Source organism: Danio rerio, chromosome 8 (assembly GCF_052040795.2).
Source record: "Danio rerio strain M-AB ecotype USA chromosome 8, GRCz13ab, whole genome shotgun sequence".
Taxonomy (NCBI): Eukaryota; Metazoa; Chordata; class Actinopteri; order Cypriniformes; family Danionidae; genus Danio; species Danio rerio.
The window spans coordinates 15,570,852-15,592,928 of record NC_141028.1 but is presented as its reverse complement, the minus strand read 5'-3'; the positions used below and the strand labels follow the sequence as shown (position 1 = coordinate 15,592,928).

The window sequence follows — 22,077 nt, the reverse complement described above, 5'->3', positions numbered from 1 at the left end:
TCTTAAAAAAAACTAATGAAAATTAAATTAAATTTATGTTTCCACTTAAAACGCATGAGGCTCACACATTAAGATTAATCTTTTATCCTGTCACATTATGATTAAACACTGACACTCAAACTTGACTATTCCACCTGTTTTTAAAGCAACAATCCAGCTAGTGTAACATTAACAAAAGCACACTGATGTTGCGTGAATAAGCCATCTGTGTTGGCTTGTGTTGGGAAAATTCAGACATACCTCTGGGAATGGGGAAACTGTCAGGCAGGACTCCCAGATTTCCAAAGCCTGACGGTGATGCTTCAGTCCTCGGTGAGCCTCGGCATGGCAGATCTGCACCCACATATTACTGGAGCCTGGGAGAAACAGAGAGATAAAAAGAAACTGAGAAACCATGTAAAAACTCCAGCTTTATCTACTTTTAATTTAAAACAAGATACCGCAGGCAGAAGAGCTGCTTTTCATGCACCAGTCAATAAAGAGATTTGGGGCTTTTTGCAATTTTTTAGGCCATTTTGGTGTTTTAAATGTAAACAAAACAAGCGAAATAAACTCTTTAAAAGTGTTTGTCAACAGATTTCAGTTACAATACATATTTAAAAGGTATTTTTTTGCAAAAATTCCTTATGAAGGTTTTTTTTTTACATAGGAATTGGACTGCACAATATTGGATAAATATAACATTGCGCTATTTAGCTCTTCTGCAATATATATATTGCGATATAAGTATAATTTCACCAGGCAGCTGAAATAGCTCCATTTGGAAAGAATTCACAAATTTAGACTGATTTGGGATTAATCAAGGTGTGAATCACACATAAAATACAATAAAGAATAAAATTGCATTGATAAATACGAACAAGCAAAGAAAAACAATTATATTTAATGTGCTTTATGGTTTTCTGAGGAGTTAAACAATATTTAGGTACAGAAAATGAATCATATGTAAAAAACACACCGTATAATCTACACTGTATTCAATTCAATTCATGTTTATTTGTATAGCGCTTTTCACAATATAGTGTCAAAGCAGCTTAACATAGTTTTAGTAAAGTCCAGATTTAATTTTATTTTAGATTTAACATTGTACATAGTTAAATAAAATAAATATTTACTAAATTTAGAAATGGGGATGCAAAGTCACAGGTGTTAAAAACACACGCAAATAATAAACTTTTATTATGGTTAAACTCCACAAACCTGGTGTTTTGCAAACTTATGGCCAATTATCATTATGCTCAAATACAATCCCAACATATAAACTCTCAACATTGCATATGTAATGTAATTATTGAGAGATGGTGAGATAGCCAGACAGACAGACAGGATGGGTGAGTGTATAAATGTATAAAAGACTCCTCAAATCCCTTCTTTAAAAACTTTTTTCTCTAATATGTCAAAAAAATAATAATAAAAGGAATTTTCAGCCTGACTTCAATCAATGCTCAGATGCTGGTGATAGAAAAGTATGAAAATTAGCACATATTTAACAAAACAATGCCTTATTTGATTAAAATGTAACTTTTTATACAACTGCAATGCAAAATGAGTTTGAAAATCTTAATGTAATCGAATTTTTTAAAAAAAATAGTAATAACTCTTAGCTGTTGCCTTTTTTTTTTTACCCTATCCGGCTGCAGTCTCTTGCCTCTACAGTCTGACAGGCGCTGTGTCATTAATTTTCATACTCGTGATCCCCCAGATTTTATGATGTGTAAGATGAGAAGATCAACAAGAGACATTTGTGAACCGACATGCCACAAGGGAACATGAACTGAGTGACACTGCAGGGCTGCCTTGTTTTTTTTCTCCAGCAGGGCAAATGAGGACACAGCAGTGAAGATGAGACTGCCGCACCATGATTATACTGTACCTCTGATTTGCTCAATGATGTTACTTATCTGGAACACACACTTTTATCAAAACATGTGCCCAGAACACAGTGTGATTACTAAATTACAAAAAGTCCTTCCAATTTTAACTACACAAGATGACCTTATATATATGTTATGCAACTCAATGTTTTCTTGCCTGCCACTTGATTTTTATGAATCAACAATGCATTTAAATAATAATAAGAAGAATATTTTGATGTGAGAAAATATATATAAACTCATATAAAAAGGACAAAGATTATCTCTTTTAAATCAGGAATCACCAGCTGATGTAATGTAATACTGTTTATAACCCAAATAGAGGAATTTGTCGACATCCAGACACTTGGAATAGAAATTCAAGGTTCTCCATAACATAACATACTGAACTTAATGTGTCATGGTTATATATGGGTATTCAGGATCTAAATAGGACAAAATAAATGAATGAAAATGAATATACATTATATATATTACACACACACACACATATATATACACACACAGACACACGCACACACACATACGTGTGTGTGTGTGTGTAAATATATATATATATATATATATATATATATATATATATATATATATATATATATATATATATATATATACACACACACACACACACACACACACACACACATATATATATATATATATATATATATATATATATATATATATATATATATATATATATATATATATGTGTGTGTGTGTGTGTGTGTGTGTATATATATATATATATATATATATATATATATATATAGTCTGCAGTCTTTTCAGTCCAGCTGCTTTTGAATTTTGGTATATACAACTTGCACTTCTATTACGCCTTTTGATAAACTTAGTTATTAGCATAAACACCCAAAAATACACTCATAAAAGGTAAAAACTGATAAAAAACGTTAAATACAAAGTAACAAGTCATGCCTGTTTTGACATTGCAACCTTTTTCAGCTGTTGTTTACCAAAAGCGTTTTAGGATTTAGGTTACTATTCAACCAACAGGTCATGACAGCCCTCACGCATCGGTCTCGTGAATAAACAATAGAACATTATGGCTATAACGCACTGTTCTACTTGTTATTATAAAACTCACTTTGATTCAGATTACAAAACACTCTCTGTGTCACGACCTGCCTTACACAACGCGCGGCGAGTGCGCATGCGCCATGCGAACACGTTTTGTAATGCAGCCACTCTCCTGTTACATGACCGCGGGGGGCGGGGCTAATATGTAAGTTACAGCTGGCCATCCAAATGTTGGTCAGTGGAACTCCTTAAACCTCCTATTAATAATATAAAAACTTGACCCAATTACCCTTCCGACAGTGCATATATTTTACAATAATAATAACAACAACAATAAAACAGGAGGATGCGAACTTACCATAGTCTAATAACCGACTCGTTAGTGCAATCGCCTTGTCGTACTGTTTACTCTTCAACAGGCTTTCAGCTTCCCCTAAATATTTAGTTCTTTTGACGTCTTCTGGAAACCACTTGTCTAAAAGTCCACACAATATCACATTCAGCCGGGGTTCACCTGGCCTCCTAATGTCCTCGTTGCACACTTTGCATTGAGAAAAAGTGCTATGCTGTAAACATCTCCTACAATACGTGTGTCCACAGGTCACCGTCACGGGCTCGGCTATGAAACAGTGGCAACCAGGGCAGTCTAATTCACAGTCCTGTGTCCAGTTCGGCTCACTTCTCGCTGGCGACTCCTCTGATTTCTTCTTGAAGTTGCGCAGGACGCATCCGACCAAACTGCTCAGCTGCTCCGGCCTGACAGGACCGTATCTGAGAGCCATGGCGAACATATCGACAGCCTCTTTGAGACGGTTTTCAGACGCTAAAGCTTCAGCTTTGAGCAAAACAAGTTGACGGTGATCGACATGCTCGTCCACGTCCCAGTCGCCTTCAGTTTCGGATGGTATAAAAAACCGTCCTCTCTCCTTCAAAGCGTAGTCTTGGTCTAGTCTCCGCAACGACATGTTTGCGAGCGACGCCCACTGAACTGGCAAAATATAATAAATGATAAAAATGTCAAAGCATTCTTACGGTTAACAGTGTAGAAGAACGTAGTGACTCGCGCTCCTAAACATACTGGCGTTTTGTCCGCGAGTTACGTAAAAATACACTCACGTGACCGTGAGCGAGCGCGTCCATTGGCAGCCGAGGCGCATTACAAAACATGAAGCTCGGAGTTTTGTAACGAGCAATTCGGGACTATAGCGAGAAAAAGGGCTGATTTGAAAGAATGCATGCATTTAAATCCAGAGAAGTCAGCGTGTCATCAGACTATCATGTGTTATTCACTTTTATGCTGGGCGTTTTGGTGGAAAAACATTTTAACTGACCGGACATCGCGTGTGATATAACATCAGGATTTGTTTTGCGTGTTTCACTGATGTGTATTTGTTTTGAGAAAAGAGATCAATGATTTCCTGTGTTAACTAAATGTGTTTGTGTGAATTGTCTAGGGGCCTGGCATATAGGTTGAATGTCTGGGTCTGTTACTCAACAGTGTTAAGTCTGTCGGAATGTCGGTAGTCATGTAATATATAGGTCAACACACACATACGTAATTCCATATTGCACAAGAGATAAGTCTGATAACATTTTCCCATTGCAAAGCATCAGTGGCCGATAGATATGCGTAATTCAGGGTTGGGAAATCATTTTTATGCGATCACCACTTTATTAAGTTAAGCACAATGTGTGATGCTTGCAGTGTCATATGACCTTGAAGAATCAGTCTAGTATGCTGATTTGCTGTGACTTCGTGATTTCAGGATTGAATTATTTGAAATAAAATCTTTTGTAACATTATGAATGTATTTATTCTTTCTTTTGAAAAATGTTATATCAGTGTTGACTAAAAGAGCTGGAGTTTTTTAAATAATATATTATTACTTCAACAAAAATATGAAGCAGCCACTTATCAAAAAGTGTATATAGATCAGTGGTAGCATATAAAGTGCCGTATAGGATTTAAATCAAACTTTGCTTATCAACACATACATAAAACACGTGTATATACACCTATAAATTACTTGCATAAACACCTATACTACTGGATGTTCAAAACAACATGGATGAAACTTTTTGTATATACATATAAACTTGACGCATGAATACACCCACATACACACGCACATACATATAAACTCGATCCTCACATAAACACCCACATCAACACACGCACATACATATAAACTTGCTGCATGCAAACACACCTATACACACTCGCATACACATATAAACTTGATCTATGCATATACAACCATAAACTCTCACATAAGAATATAAACTTGATGTGTGCATAAACACCCAAATGACACTTGTGCAAACATAAAAAATAAAATTCACAAACATATATACAGTTAGTTGTGTATATACATATATGCAAGTGATTTCATATGTGTGTATGCATGAATTTTCACAGTAAAAGGAAGTTATTTCACTTTAAAAGGAAGTCATTAAATTTCAACGTAAAAGTCCTTTGAGTGTAATGAACAAGATTATTATTTGTCATGAATCAGGTTATTGCAAAGCTTAGGAAACAGAAATAATGTGATTAATAGAGGAATTACATCTGTTGAATTATGAAAATAGATTATGCTAATTATAAATAATAAATAAATAAAAAGGTAATGCAAAGGAATGCTCCTGCAAAATTAAAGGTTTATTATGCAATTAAATGATTGGAAATGTTATTATGGTTTAATAAATATAAAGTTGCTTAAGTAATCATTTTGAATAAAATATGTTTGTCTAATATTAGTTTTTTATGTTTGTTTTATTATTGGTGTCACTATTCGTCAAGGGTTATGATACACACTTATGTCCAGTAGGGGGCAGGAATGCACTTAAGTGGGTTTTCCTGTCACCAATAAACAGGCTAATGCACCAAAATGCTGGATGCCAGCTGCTGTAAAAATATAAGTAGTAGTTATTAAACACAAAAGGAGTTTCCAGATAATATATATAGCTTTTCCATGGGGGTTAACTTGACCAACATGATGAGCAGAGACTTTTAATCAGGGTTTTTTTTTTTTTTTTTTTTTGTCTATGCTGAATAATTAACAATCAAAATGATACCAAAATCTTGCAATTTTGACACCCACATTGTAAAAACATATAAAAAGCATAATAATTATAAAAATGTAAAAAACAAAACAAGAAGACTATAGGCTACATTAACATTTGCAATAGAAAAGAGGAGTTTAGTTTGAGTATATATTTATATTTATAGTTCTGGTTGCTTTTCAAACGTCCTTTAAGGGTTCTATCTGTCCATTTATATTTGTGTATGTAATTACCTAATTAAATGAAAAGGTTTTAAATAAAAATATTTCTTATTTTGAATAGTCTATTCATATATATACTAATATTTTATATAACATATGTTCATAATTTAACATATTTAATCCCTCTATTAATCACATTATTTCTATTTTATAAGCTTTGCATTAACCAGATTCGTGATAAATGTTTGTGAATTTTTTTATTTTATTTTTTTTGTGTGTTTGCGCGAGATGTTGTAGGTGTGTTTGCATGCTGCGAGTTTATATGTATGTGCATGTAAATGTGGGTATTTATGCGAGAATCGAGTTTATATGTATATGCGAGTGTGTATAGGTGTGTTTGCATGCAGCAAGTTTATATGTATGTGCGTGTGTTAATGTGGGTGTTTATGTGAGGATCGAGTTTATATGTATGTGCGTGTGTATGTGGGTGTATTCATGCGTCAAGTTTATATGTATATACACAAGTTTCATCCATGTTGTTTTGAACATCCAGTAGTATAGGTGTATATTCAAGTAATTAATAGGTGTATATACACGTGTTTTATGTATGTGTTGATAAGCAAAGATTGATTTAAATCCTATACGGCACATCATAGTAGCAGCACATTTTATTTAGCATAGAAAAAATAAATAAATACATTTTCTTAAGCACCATATTGATTACACTTAAGACTGCAAACATGATGCTGATTTTTCAAGTTTGAAGCACAGGAATAACACATTTAAAAAATTTAACATCTTTAAAAATATATTCACATGCAAATGGGTTTACTGTTTTGTAAACGTGTGACTGTTTGACTCAATAAATGCAGCATTGGTTTAAAAAAACATGAATGTATGAATATTAATGCTTTCAGACTTTGCACAATTATGATATTGCATATTAAGTATTATACATACATACATACATACATACATACATACATACATACATACATACATACATACATACGTTTAAGTACTATAAAGTTATTTAATAATCTCTGGGGAAAACTGAGGATTCAGACATAAAAGGGGAAATGAAGAGAATTAAATAAAGCAAATGAATGCACAATTCATCAAGTCTCAGTTGGCATTTCTGTGTATAGTTTGCATGTTTTCCCCGTGTTAGCGTGGGTTTTCTCCGGGTGCTTCTGCGTTTCCCCCACAGTCCAAAGACATGCGGTACAGGTGAATTGAATAAACTAAATTGTCCGTAGTGTATGTGTGTAAATGAGTGTGTATAGATGTTTCCCAGTAATGAGTTGCAGCTGGAAGGGCATACGCTGTGTAAAACATATGCTGGATAAGTTGGCAGTTCATTCTGCTGTGGCAACCCCTGATGAATAATGGGACTAAAGGAAAATTAATATATATGAATATTAAACAAAAGAAGAGAGGGGGAGCGGTGCATGAATCAAAATATGTGCAATATATCACTAAACAATATTCTGTTGTAAAAAACAGTGCAAAAATGTTGAAAGGTTGCATACGTATAAATCAGTGGTTCTCAAACTTTTTTCATCAAGTACCACCTCAGAAAAAAATTGTCTCTCCAAGTACCACCAAAATGAGTAGTATTGAAATACAGTAGCGTAGTAGGCCCAGTGAAGCAGCTACAACTCTGCACATTAAAAAAAACGTGGCAGATTAGCCTTAAATATAGGCTATATGTCATATATGGCATATTATATACATGTTTTTTTAATAAATTTTAAAATATATGTAGCATGTACATGACATATTTCATTCATGTACCACTAGAAGGAAGCCCGCGTACCACTAGTGGTACACATACCACAGATTGAGAACCACTGGTATAAATCATACAGGCAGGGGCAGATTTAACTTATAAGCAAGGTAAGCGGCCACTTAGGGTCCCAGGAAATCTGAGGGCCTCCAAATAAATACCTAGAATTTTGTACAGTGAGGATCCCCCGCCTTCAATCATGGAGCAGTCCAGCAGTCAGATCAGTAAAGATTTTGTTTTAAAAACGAAACTTTTCATTTATTATTTTTAGTTGTGAAGTCATCTTAAGTAAACAATTCGCTTCAAAAGTTTTAAAAAGTGCTTTACATGTTATTATTATTATTTAGCATTAAGATAAAATGTAGAAAATGAGATCAAATGATATAAGAAAAACAACAATAATAATAATAAAAATTATAGTACAAAGTGTGAATTTTTGAACTAACGAGCTCCATGGCTGGAATGCTCAGGGCCCCAAAATCACTAAATCCACCCTTGCAGACAATTTGCACTCATTTGCAATGAGTAAAAAATATATCTTCGAAATATCTATTTGGTTTCATACTCTGACTTTTATGAAATGACACTCTTATATCATTCTTATATCACGATCCCAAAACTATTGGGGGGACTACATTTTCTGTAGTGCGGAAATTACGTCAGTGCCTTGCGACACACATGCGCGCGCGTACCTTAGAGGACGCCGAGCAAGGCATGGAACACCTTGGTGCATTTCTACTGCTGTGGACAGGAGTGTCGTGTTTACCTTTAACGGAAGGTGAGTGAATGCTTGTAAATCTGCGTGGACGGAGGAAAATAAATGCACGTGTTTGATGTGTCGGAGTGAATCGCCAGTGTTCAAACTTTCCCATTGGACCTCAGGTTGCGCGCTGCGCGGTCACGCCATCTGATTGGATCGCGAACATGCAGCTGTCAAACTTGCAGGGGCTTTATGTTTCGATTTTCCTCGCGCATTATAAAGATGTAATTACAGACTGAGTTACTATCAAGCGCATACACCCTTATTATACAGCGGATTAAGTAGAGTGTCAGTGTTTCATTTTGCATTATAAAAGCTCGCGCGGGTTGTCCTTGGCGTTGCGTCAGGATCTTCCACGTGCGCTCTTTACATAAATGATTACTGTATTTACAGTGGCGCTTGAAACTTTGTAAGATATATTTCCAGTTAGGGATGAAATCGTCAAATGTTTTGAAATTGAACTTGTCACTTTAAATTTGGGGTTTATTAGTTTAAACAATGGGGTAATCAATGGAAAAACAAGTAACAATGTCTAGATATCAACCAGTATGGGAGCTTTTACGGCAGAAAACATGATCAAGCTTTAAATCTGCAAATCAGAAAGGCATTTCTGTTCCTAATGAACTTTTCAGATTCCATCATAGAGGTGCTCAGTAGGGATTTAGGTCTTGGCTTTGTTCTGGCTAGATCTGAGTAAATCTTATTAAATCCTTTTTTATGATGTTTTTTTAACTGCCTGCCTGGACCAGAAAATGTCTAAAAAAATTGCTGTGTAAACACTGCTTCAGTAAAGTTTTCAAACATTGTCCTCGCTGCTAATACTGAATTTGACACTGTTTCATTTGAAAGGGGAGAGTCAGGTAAGATGAGCCATTTTACTTGTGTTGTCTATAAGGAAAAAAAGAGGCAGAAGTGCAATGAAAGCATTTAACTTAATTTCTGGAGGTTTCCTTTTAATTCAAATTATGATTATGCTCACAGGACAAAGCGTTTTAAAAATACAGCATTCTAAAAAAAGCCCAGATAATAGTGTGATTTGGTATTTTAAGTGATCATATGGTTAAAAATGTCAGAATAAATATAGCATTAAAAGTCTTTTCAGGCAAAAAATAATACATTTCATTTTAAACTAAATTATATACATTTAAAATGCACTTTATAAATGTATTATTAAGCTATTGTTTATAGTCAGGCTTTTTATTGAGCAGTCAATGTTATATATATATATATATATATATATATATATATATATATATATATATATATATATATATATATATATATATAATTATTATTATTATTTTTGTAAGTAAATAATAAATATGGCATACTAAAAAAGTGGTCATGTGGTTCAATTTGCCCCATGTTAGGAGTAAATTGATCTGAGCTAGTGGGTGAACTGACCATCCTTGGTAGGAGCTATTGGATAAACTGACTACTGAACATTAATCGAGCACTGATTAATGCAAAATGTAAAATATAATTTAATTATAAAATATAATCAAAATATTATTGAAATACATAATTTAATGATGTTTTTTCTTTTGGACTTTTAAATGTAAACACTTAAGTTTGATACTATTTAATGAACAACTACCCTACATAGACATCAGTAATCCAATTATTTGACAAATTATTAAATGGTGGACTTTAACTGCAATTTGGCACTTTCATTCAAAAATTTCATTTATGCCTCTTGTGACAAACGAGATATTTGTTCAGAGGAATTGCTGGAAGCGAGTATTTTTAATGCAATGTTTGATACCACACGGCGAAGGAAGGAAGGTAGCATCAGAAAGCCGTGTGTGTTATTCCTGTCGAAAATCCTACACGACGATAATAGTTTGATTGCGGTGTTTGCATGTTTACACTCGGAGAGCAACATTTACAGCAGATTTTTCAGTCATAATATTGTAGCTATACTAACGTACGGTAAACTTAGTAACTTAGAAATAATTTCGACCAAGGTCCGTCTTTAAACACTGAAAGAGTACTGCTGATGACACGAACTAACTTTGCCTCTGAATAAACGAACAAAGATCACTGATCGCACACTTACCAAATCTGTAGAGACAGGACAATCAACACCAACTAGATCCGCATCTTTTTTAAAAGGAGACAAGCAGCAATTCCGAATTTTACCATTTCCAGATGAGAAAAGTTCTCTGGTAAACAATTTTCCTTAGACACATATTTAGGTTGAGTGTCGCGTGCACTGTAATCTACACGTGAGTTCAGCTGCCCTCTCATAGCGGGAAAATAAAAACAAAACCTTTGATGCAGCAAATAATAAAAGCAACACTGACAACTTGTGTCAAACAATTCTTCTTCTTCCACTTGTTTTGACAACACAATGTGGTGTCTCTCTGCCGTCTGAACACTGTACAGGTACAAACAGTCTTCGATTGATTAATTAATATCTTTTAATTAAGTTGCATATTAATTAAGTTGCACCACATACACAATAGAGTGCGCTGATTGGTTTGAGCCAAGTCTTTCTCATGAATGAATGCAGCCCACTCAGAGATGTCACCAAGTACTCCCAGGTAGAGACAGCCAGTCTACACGCTGGAATACACGCAAGAACCTAATCGGTGTGACGCAGCTTCAAAAATAAGTTTCAAACCTGAAGAATGAATTTGCTCGAAATATTGCAAAAACAACCAATTTTCACTTTTCTATGTGAAATATATGTGTCTTAATAGTGTTTATTGCAGCGTGGGACACGTATATGACTGTCAACATTAAAAAAAAAATGTGTTTTGGTGTTTCGTGACCCTTTAAATACCTCTTTTGCACAATAGCTTGCACAATATAGTTTTAGTACCTGTATAGTCTGTCTTGGGTTATAATCAGTTATTAAACCTGTTATGTTTAGAAATGTGTCGATAATCCTTCTGTTAAACTGAAATTGGTGGAAATATACAGGGTGGTTTGTAATTCAGGCCAGGGGTTTAATAATTCTGACTTCAACTGTATGTATAGTAAGATTACTGCTCAAGTATGTTAGTCATGCGTAAGCTTAAAACCTGCTCTTACATTCAGTGTTGTATTTTTTTAATGATTATGTTTATTTAAGTAGCACCATGACTTGCGACATGCAACATTTCATGGTATTTCCACCTCATAATTATGAACTGACTGTTTATTATTTTTATATTATATACCATAATATCTTAATTATTGTAATTTTTTATGGTCAAGTAGCAACATTTCACACTTAGGTTAAAGCATTAGTTCACATTCAGAATAAATGGTTCGATAATTTACTCATACAAGATATTTATTTCTCTTCAATCAAAAAAAAAAAAAAAATGAAGGAAAGCATGCAGGGCAACAAACTCGTTTGACACTACATCTGGGGTGCAAACTTTTGTGGTTAAAAAAAATACATATATACAGTTGAAGTCAGATTTATTACCCCCCAAATCCCCCCACACCCCCTGAATTAATAGCCCCCCTGTTTATGTTTTCCCCAATTTCTGTTTAACAGAAATAAGATTTATTTAACACATTTCTCAACATAATAGTTTTAATAACTCATTTCTAATTACTGATTTATTTTATCTTTGCCATGATGACAGTAAATAATATTTGACTATTTATTTTTCAAGACAATTCTATACAGCTTAAAGTGGCATTTAAAGGTTTAACTAGGTTAATTAGGTTAACTAGGTAGTTTAGGATAATTAGGCAAGTTATTGTATTACAATGATTTGTTCTGTAGACTATTGAAAAAAATATAGCTTAAAGGGGCTAATCATTTTACCTTAAAATTTTAAAATAAAAAAATTAAAAACTGCTTTTATTCTAGTCGAAATAAAACAAAAGACTTTCTCCAAAAGAAAAAAATATTATCAGGCATACTGTAAAAAGTCCTTGCTCTGTTAAACATCACTTGGAAAATATTTAAAAAAAAAAGAAAAAAAGGGGGTTTAAAGGGGGGCAAATAATTCTGACTTTAACTGTACATATATTTTAAGAAAAATGACTGATCATTTTGCTATAGGTGCATAAAAGATATATTTAATTAACTGGTTCCATATTTCCTGTGCCACAGGATTGCCATTTATTTATGGTTGTTAATGGCATTATGGGACCCTGATCTCTGCTCTGTCAACTTGATTTTGAAATTTTAACTCTGCAGTTTAAAAAAAGACTTTCATTGACATTTTAGTGTTTTGAAACAATATATTGCTATATATATATATATATATATATATATATATATATATATATATATATATATATATATATATATATATATATATATATATATATATATACACACACACATAAAATAAAGTCTATAAAAAAAGTACTGGCATTTTATTACCAAGCCATTGTCTTGTAATTTACAAAACGGACCCAGGCAATATATCATTTCAAACTAGGCATGGGCCGGCATAAGATTCTAATGGTATGATAACTTTGGATAAAAATATCCAATATTGTGATTACTTCTCTAAAATGTATGTTTTAAATGTATGTATTAAATGCTTTGGTAAAATCAAAACCTTTTCTCGCTTTGAACGCAATGACTGTGTCCGAAATCACATTTTTCCATACTATATAGTATGCTAAAAACAGTATGCAAGCTGAGTAGTATGTCTGAATTCATAGACTTCTGTATAGAATGTACTGTTCTATCGGTCGAGTAGTACATTCAAATTCAAATGCAGGGCCTACTGAGTAGTAGGTGATTTCAGACCCAGCCGATACCAATATGTGTTATTTTGAGAAACATTTAAAATAAAAATATTTCGGAACAGGAGACATTTCTGGATAAATAATTTAAATGAAGACTTCTGTTATCTTCATTAGTTTTAAAACGCACATTTGAGAATTTTAAATGATTTAAAAACGGCACCTTTAGATATCTTTTCTGCTGGAGATACTGTTGTCCTAAAAAACAAACAAACAAAAAACATTTTGGCGGTTTAAAAACACTGACTTTTCCAAACCTGCAGACTTTTTTTTTTTTTAAACAGTTGAAGTTAATACTCTTGCTGATTTAAAAAACTGCAATTTGTAAATGTCCAACCACTGATAGAAACCCACTATATGACAACAATTTTTTAAATATTATTCCTAAAAAGTCATAAAAAAGTAATATTATTTTTTAAACTGTACATTTTGGATGACAAAGTGCTGAGCAAATTTTCAGAAAATGTTAATTCTGGAAGTGAACTAAATCCATCTTTAAAGTGAACTCCTAATAATAAGAGCTGTTCTCTTATCTGCCACAGGTTTCCCAAAGTGCACCGTGCTTCAGTTTGTGTGTGCGAACAGCAGATGTGTATCTCTGTCTTCGCGCTGTGATGCTGTGAATGACTGTGGAGATGGCAGCGATGAAATCTCCTGCTGGAACTGCACTAATGGCTCTTTCCACTGTGTGGCGTCAGAGAGCTGTGTTTCCTCCAGCAGTGTGTGTGATGGCAGGCCGGACTGCGCTGATGGAGCAGACGAACAGTTAGACACATGCACATCATTTTCTCAAGCACAGCCATGTGCACGTTCAGAGTTCACATGCACTAATGGACAATGTGTGCCCAATTCATGGAGGTGTGACCACTCCAGTGACTGTAAAGATGGCAGCGATGAAGAAGACTGTGGTATGTTTTTTTTAAGGAATAGGCCATTTTTTCTTTATTTTTGGACTTTAAAGTCATAGTTTAACCAAAATTTACATTCCTGTTAATTTACTCACCCATGGGTTATCCAAAATGTAGGCGACCTTTCTCTTAGGTAGACTATTAAAAGGATAGTTCACTCATAAATGAAAATTTACTCACCCGCAAGTGGTTCCATACCTTTATGAATTTCCTTTTTCTGTTGAACACATTCAAAAAAGTCATTTTGTAAGATGCTGGAGACCTGTAATCATTGACTTCCATTGTATTTAGTTTTCCTACTGTGAAACGCAATGGTTAATGCAGGTTTCCAGCATTCTTCAAAATAACTTTTTTAAGTGTGTTCAACAGAAAAAAGAATCCCAAACATGTTTTGGTTCAGTAAATGACAGAATCTTCTGTTTTGGGTGAACTGTTTTTAGCTATATCTGTGATGTATATTAAGACCATTTATGTAAAGCTGCTTTGACACAATCTACATTGTAAAAGCGCTATACAAATAAAGCTGAATTTAATTGAATTGAATATATTGGCAGTCAATGGTCACGCTTTTTTAAAAAAAATATTATAAATAAACACATACAAACAAGTCCAAATCCACATTCATGGCAACACACTGCTGTCACTGATGTTTATTTGATCAGTAACGTAGCTGTAATGTGAAATATGGGTTTAAAATAACCTTTTCTGTAATTATGAGCATTGACTACAGTTGCGCTTCTAAAATGTTAGCTTGAATTATTTCTGATATATATAAAGTTAATTAATAGGAAACTAAATTGTGAGTAACAATGTATTACAGTATTTAAAAATTACAACACACACACAAAAAAAAACACAAACGTGTCTTGTGAGAAAAAGATTGTAGAGATTGTAACAAATCTGTCTGTATATACACACACACAAACAGTTGAAGTCAGAATTATTAGCCGCCTTTTTTATTTTATTATTTTTTTTTAATTTCCCAAATTTTGTTTAACATGGCAAGGATATTATCACAGTATTTCTGATTTTTTCTTCTGAAGAAAGTTTTATTTGTCTAGAATAAAAGCTTTTATTTAAAAAAAAAATAAATAAAAAATTTAGGACAAAATAATCAAAGTTAAATTTAAGGTAACTTTTTTTTGATAGTTTACAGAACAAACCATCATTATACAATAAATTACCTTAACCTGTCTAGTTAAAAATATTAGTAAAAAAATGTTAAAAAATATCTAGTTAAATATTATTAACTGTCATCATGGCAAAGATAAAATAAATAATTTTTTAACTGATGAGTTATTAAAACGATTATATTTAGAAATCTGATGAAAATTTTTTTTCTCTGTTAAACAGAAATTAGTATATATATATATATATATATATATATATATATATATATATATATATATATATATATATATATATATATATATATCTCACCACCTTGTAATTATAGGGTTCTATCTGACATTTTTGTCAAAATTTAGTTATTGACATATTCTTATTAAATGACAACTTACATTTACATTATGGGATGTTTGTTATAAGTTGTTTACATTTTAAAATTTTATTTAAAAAACAAATTTTACACACATACATGCTATGGAATGAAAAAACTTTGAAGCTCAATATCTCAAAATCATTCAGAACACAGATAGAACCTTAATAAAATGATATTAATATGATGATAATTTTGGCAACTTTATGTATAATTTAATATTTTTATTTTATTTTATTATTATTTGAAATTGGTTTGGTTGTCTATTTTATCATTCATTTTAAATATTTTTTTCTGTCTTTTGCTTTTATTTTAGCTTTAATTTTTAGTAGTTTATTGTTCTGTCATAACTATTAATGTTTTTTTGTAGCTTTTCAAATTTTTAATTTCTAATTTTACTGCTTACATTGTATGAACTTGTACATAATAAATAAACATATATTAAAAAAAGAATGTGCTTTATTTATAAACCACTTTTAATGCTCTCTCTCTCTCTCTCTCTCTCTCTCTCGCTCTTTTCCTCTCTCTCTTTCTCTACGAGAGAGAGAGAGAGAGAGAGAGATACAGTTGAAGTCAGAATTTTTTTCTTTTTTTAAAATATTTCCCAAATGATGTTTAACAGAGCAAGGAATTTTTCACAGTATGTCTGATTATGTTTTTTCTTCTGAAGAAAGTCTTCTTTGTTTTATTTTGGCAAGGATAAAAGCAGATTTTAATTTTTTAAAAACCATATTAAGGTCAAAATTATTAGCCCCTTTAAGCTATATTTTTTTCGATAGTCTATAAACCATCGTTATATAATAACTTGCCTAATTACCCTAACCTGCCTAGTTAACCTAATTAACCTAGTTAAGCCTTTAAATGTCACTTGAAAAATATCTAGTCAAATATTATTTACTGTCATCATGGCAAAGATAAAATAAATCAGTTATTAGAGATGAGTTATTAAAACTATTATGTTTAGAAATGCGTTGAAAAAAAATCTGCTCTCCATTAAACAGAAATTGGGGGAAAAAAATTAACAGGGGGGCTTATAATTCTGACTTCAACTGTATATGAGAAGCACATTCTTTTTATCATTATTAAAAAATCTATTTGATCATTGTCTCTTTTGTTGTTCTTTCTCTTATGGTGTAGATCACAATGAATGTGCGGTCAATAACGGTGGCTGTTCACACACATGTATCGATCTGCCTTTCGGCTTCAGATGTGACTGTCCTAAAGGAATGAGGCTGGTCCAGGACACACACTGTGAGGGTGAGCAATGGGTAACTTAGTAATGACATTACATGATCCAATGTAAACACATTACAGCATTGCTGCAGAAACGCTGCTTTGGAAGCTCTTCATTCACAGTCAATGATTGCCCTTTTTCCATGAACAGCATTGCCCAGAACAGGGTGGTTTCTGAACTGAAACAAGTAGTATTCTCAGCACGTATGATCTAAACATGAGCTGACCTGTTACATTTGAATTAAAAATCACCATTAATGTGTATTTGACTGTTCAACGGGAATACTGTTTTTCATGTACTTGTCAGTTTTGCGATTTTAGGCTTTTAATAGAGTTCTTGTTTTTAGTTTGAAGAAAAGAAAAACCTGCTTCACTCTTTATCAGTTTATTCCTGTAGGTTTCATTTACAATTTGTATTTTTAAAGGCCTCTTTCTTCTGCATTGAGCTGTTAATCTCCACTTCATCAGCTCTTCCATACATCAGTCTCCACAATTTTATTTATATCTGTATTCTGAAGGTTTCATACATCATTCGCCTGTTTATATACAAGATTTTATTTGTTTTTGGCTGTATTTTTAGAAAGTTGGGATGACAAAGAGATTCCTAAAATCTAAATTTAAAAACCATTTAAAACCAAATTTAAACCAGACCTGATTCAATGTTCCCATGTTGATGCTGGAAATGTATGCAAATTAGTGTATATTCACATATGACTGAATTTGCATATTTAAACGTGTTTAAATATACTTTTGAAAATGTGTCATAAAAAGTGCGTAACACTTTAGTTTAGATTCGATTTCCCACTATTAACTAGTGGCCTATTACCTGCTTATTATTTCCATATTGGCTTTGAATTAGTACTTATAAAGTATGATCTTATTCTACATCCCTAGACCTACAAAATACCTAAATCCAAATTACTACCTCACTAACTATTAATAAGCAGCAATGCAACACCTATTGAGCTAAAAGTCTAAAGCTGCAGTCACACTTTACTTTTCGCCTCATAGACTTCCATATATACACATTCGAATGTGACAGACAGGATACGCAAGCTTGTGCGACAAGTTTCACAGTTCGCTGTGTTGCAAAATTCAAGCTTGGTGGACCTGCGAAATTATGTGACTGTGTGAGACCAATCAAAAATCAAAAGATGACCGCTCTGTATAGAAATATAAAACATGGAGAAATCGCATTTTATATGCTTACAGTGTGCGGCATGAGGCTAAAAGTAAAAATAGTACCTTAAAATAAAGTTTGATCAAAGAATGTTTGCAATTCCCAATGTAACCAATCATTGCAGAAGTAGGTTGATGATGATATTAATAATAATAATAATAATAACAATAGTAATTCTTCTTATTATTATTATCATTACTATTATTATTATTATCATCATCAACATCTTTTTTCCAAAATTTAACCATTACGAAACATCTCTTTGATTATTATTTAAAAAGTATGACAATCAACGCTCTCTTCCATATTTTAGTATTACGATTTCCCTCAAAAACTCACTTTTCACTTTCAGTTGTGGACCAGTGTCTTGACGCAGACGTGTGTGATCAGATTTGTGTCCATTCCAATGGCTCTGTTGTTTGTGACTGTCAGGATGGATATCAGCTGACCGCCGGGACGGGACAGTGCAGGGCAACAGGTTAGAAGGAGATTTCAATATTGTCCTGTAAAGACATACAAGATATTGTTATATTTATATGTAAGATAATGTTTTGTGTGCAAATTTGGGTCAGTGTTAATGTAATATTATTTATACAGTGTATAAAAGTATTTAGTAATGTTTTAAGTGAGCTTTTATTCTTATTTTTTTCTTTAATTTAATTTGTGGTTATAATTTTTTATATTTCTGTTTAGTTGTATAACAAATGAATTTTATTTAATTTAATAAATACACAAAAATAAAAATCTAATTTTAGTTTGCAGATACTTATGAATTTTTGACTGGATGTTTATGCTATGATGAATATGTTTCTGACTTATAATGTATATTGTAATATGTTTATGTTTTTATTTAATGCTGTAAATTGTTTCATAAATGATTATACATTTGTAAACATTTTATTAGCATGTGTTTTATAAAAAGGAAGAGTAGTAGTTATTATTCTAATGTTAGCCAGATGAACCAAGCTCTTCATAAATCAAAACATGCTCTACAGCAGGGGTTTTCAACCTTTTTCACTTCGGGCCCCACTTCCTGTGCTGATCAGTTTTTGAAGGCCCATTTAATTATATATAAAACAAATTATATAATATATACTATATATTATAACTATATACAAATATAATTTTATATATCTTTTTTAAAAACGTATACCGATCCAAAGAGAACCTTCCAAGAGAAGATTCCAAAAGACCAGCTTCTGCTTTAAACTGGATTGATTGAATATCTACAATTAAATATCTACTATATAAAAATACACAGACAAATACAGTAAAACACTCTAAATCTGGTGAAATGCATTGATCTTATGGCGGTTGAGTTTGCAGCTGGATATTATTGAGAGATCGCTGACAGGAACAGTGAAGAGCTCAGTCAGAGCGCGTCTGAAGCTCATATGTAACTTTATTTTACATTCTATGGCAGAAACAACATTGAGCCTCGCTAGATCCTCCTGTGTGGGTGCACATCCGTAATAAAAGACACATAGGACATTTATTTGGACAACTATGCGGATATATTAAATTCACAAAAAAATACACAAAGAGAGACTTTCACTTCATGCATAGATAGGAATGAACAGACTGACGTGTACTAGTTGAAGATGCGATCATCAGGCTGTTTTTGCGCCAAATTTAAAGTAACCAATCAGAGAAAAGGAGAAAGTGCAATACTTCAATCATTTTAAAATGTCATATTAATAATGAAATCCAAAAGTTATAGTATAATATTGTGAGTTAATTTTAATCTCGCTGCCCACCTGCAGGATTGCTGAGGCCCACTAGTTGAGAATCCCTGCTGTACAGCAGGGGTGCGCAAACCCAGTTCTGAAGGGCCAGTGTCCTGCATGTTTTAGTTCTAACTCCAATTAAACCTACCTAAACCAGCTAATCAAACTCTTCTAGGTATACTAGAAATTTTCAGGCAGGTGTGTTGAAGAAAGTTGGAGTTAAACAATGCAGGACAGTGGCTCTCCAGGATCGAGTTTGAACAACTCTGACTGCACTACAGTATAATAAAATAGCACAAATTATATTTTAATGGTAATAAATTGTAGTGTGTAAGTTTGTGATTTATTGTATTCACCATTCACACATCACTAGCCATTTGACTATTCCAGACATATCTAGCATTTGACATTTGAGCGATTTAAGCCAGTGAATTATTTGTTGATTTGTATTATTGAAATTGGCTCAGATGTTTGAAAGTTTTGTAAATAACCATTTCTGCTATCGCTAGCATTAACATCAGTAATTGTGGAATTGGTTCCATGCAGGTGGCCTTGCTCATGTGGCGGTCAGCACTCAAGAGGGCATTAAAATGATGGACCTCAGCGGCTCTGAGGAAAGAAACATCACAGATAAAAGACTCTCACCAGGACCTGTTTCTGCACTGAATGCTCACAACACACTATACTGGAGCAGTCCAGAGAATGACATCATCTACAGGTGCAAAGCAAGATCCAGCATTTGTCTGATTCATCACTTATTGTTTGCACTTCCGCTTTGGGTAACTTCCATTAAAAATAACTAAAAAAAAATCTTTAAAGCAACATTATGTTTCTTTTTTGCCCATGGTTCCTCATTGCGGTTGATAAGCATAAATGCGTTTGCTACTAGTGTCATTAATCTCTCACACTATGAACTTCCTCGTGGGCAGCGTGTGTTTGCTGACTATAAGCTGATAGAACTACATTGCAGAAACCTTATTTGGAGACCATATCCATTGAGCAGGTAAAGTCTGTGTTACAGCTATAAATAAGGGGTGTGTTTGATCACACTCTTCATTCCAGATGAATTAGATCCAGCCCCGTATGCTAGATCTTGTCAGGAAATGCCAGTTTCTCCAGGTTTCTACACAACAAGTCAGCAAAGTTTCCAATACCCAAACCTGTTAACCAGTAATTAACTGAATTAACAGTCTGGTCTACCATCAATATAGGAGTTGACTGTGGAAGGAAGCTAAAGAAGAGCAGAAGCAGGAGAAGAAGTGATGGTAATAAATGAGCAAGGTTTATTGAATAATCTTAGTTGTGTTTTGGTGCGCTCTCGTTCTTCACCTGAACAGCACAAATATAACAAATGCATTATTATACATCAGGCCAAAAGACTTCGAGTTAGACACATACCCTCATATCAGTGGAGAGAATAATTTCATGAAACATTGTCACTATAAGACTAAACTATAAGCAGAACAATAATGCCGCAGTCTCACTAGAGTTTGTGCATGCAAAATTCTGTCGTACAGTGCTGTGAAAAGGGGTGGGATTAAACAAGATGATTAGACATTTAAAAAAGCGAGCGATTGGTCCATATTTTAAATTTCTGTCCAGAGAGGTCATGTTTTGATCCTTGATTGGTCTCACGCGGTCACGTGATGTGATTTCGCAGGTCAGAGTTCACCAAGCTTGAACTTTCCTTTGCAGCAAACTGCGGAACTTGTCCCACAACCTTGCGTTTCCGGTCTGACACATTCGTGTGCTTATGAATGGAAGTCTATGGGGAGAAAAGTGCTGTTTGACCGCAACTTAAGAAATATATATATATATATTAAATCAATAAATGATTAATATAATAAACAATAAACGTAAATTAATTAAAAATATGAATAAATAAATGGATGACTAAACGAATATCTAAGATTTATAAATGATTATATAGCTATAAATGCTATATAAATTATAAGCTATAAATTATTAATGCAAAACAAATGATAAAGAAACATAAAATAACATAGAATTGATTTCATTTAAAGCACACACAGGTTATTACAAATTTCTGATTTTACAGGTGAGACTCAATATATCGTGATATTTTCGGACACGATACTTTATTGATATTCTGGCACCAAGTATCGATATTGAATGAAC

General features: G+C 33.0%; 2 protein-coding genes across 11 annotated transcripts in view; one reads left to right on the top strand and one right to left on the bottom strand.

The window, feature by feature from the left end:
• lonrf1 (LON peptidase N-terminal domain and ring finger 1) overlaps positions 1 to 22,077 on the bottom strand; it is a 203,374-nt gene that overhangs the window by 14,308 nt on the left and 166,989 nt on the right. For 5 of the 7 annotated variants that reach the window (XM_087262622.2, XM_087262623.2, XM_087262621.2 and 2 more), the window contains 2 exons: positions 18,551 to 18,714; positions 241 to 356 (listed from right to left, as the gene is read on the bottom strand). In XM_087262622.2, the coding sequence (XP_087118748.1) occupies positions 241 to 345 (105 nt within the window). In that variant the 5' untranslated portion in view covers positions 346 to 356; positions 18,551 to 18,714. 7 annotated transcript variants of the gene reach the window in all.
• LOC100536757 (low-density lipoprotein receptor) overlaps positions 8,587 to 22,077 on the top strand; it is a 34,885-nt gene continuing 21,394 nt past the window's right edge. For all 4 annotated transcript variants that reach the window (XR_015497638.1, XR_015497637.1, XM_087264369.1 and 1 more), the window contains exons 1-5: positions 8,587 to 8,703; positions 13,935 to 14,300; positions 16,936 to 17,055; positions 18,564 to 18,689; positions 20,485 to 20,656. Coding sequence is in view for 2 of the 4 variants with exons in the window: in XM_087264369.1 (XP_087120495.1) it covers positions 8,604 to 8,703; positions 13,935 to 14,300; positions 16,936 to 17,055; positions 18,564 to 18,689; positions 20,485 to 20,656 (884 nt within the window). In the remaining 2 variants the exon portion in view is untranslated. The remainder of the gene's footprint in view (positions 8,704 to 13,934; positions 14,301 to 16,935; positions 17,056 to 18,563; positions 18,690 to 20,484; positions 20,657 to 22,077) is intronic.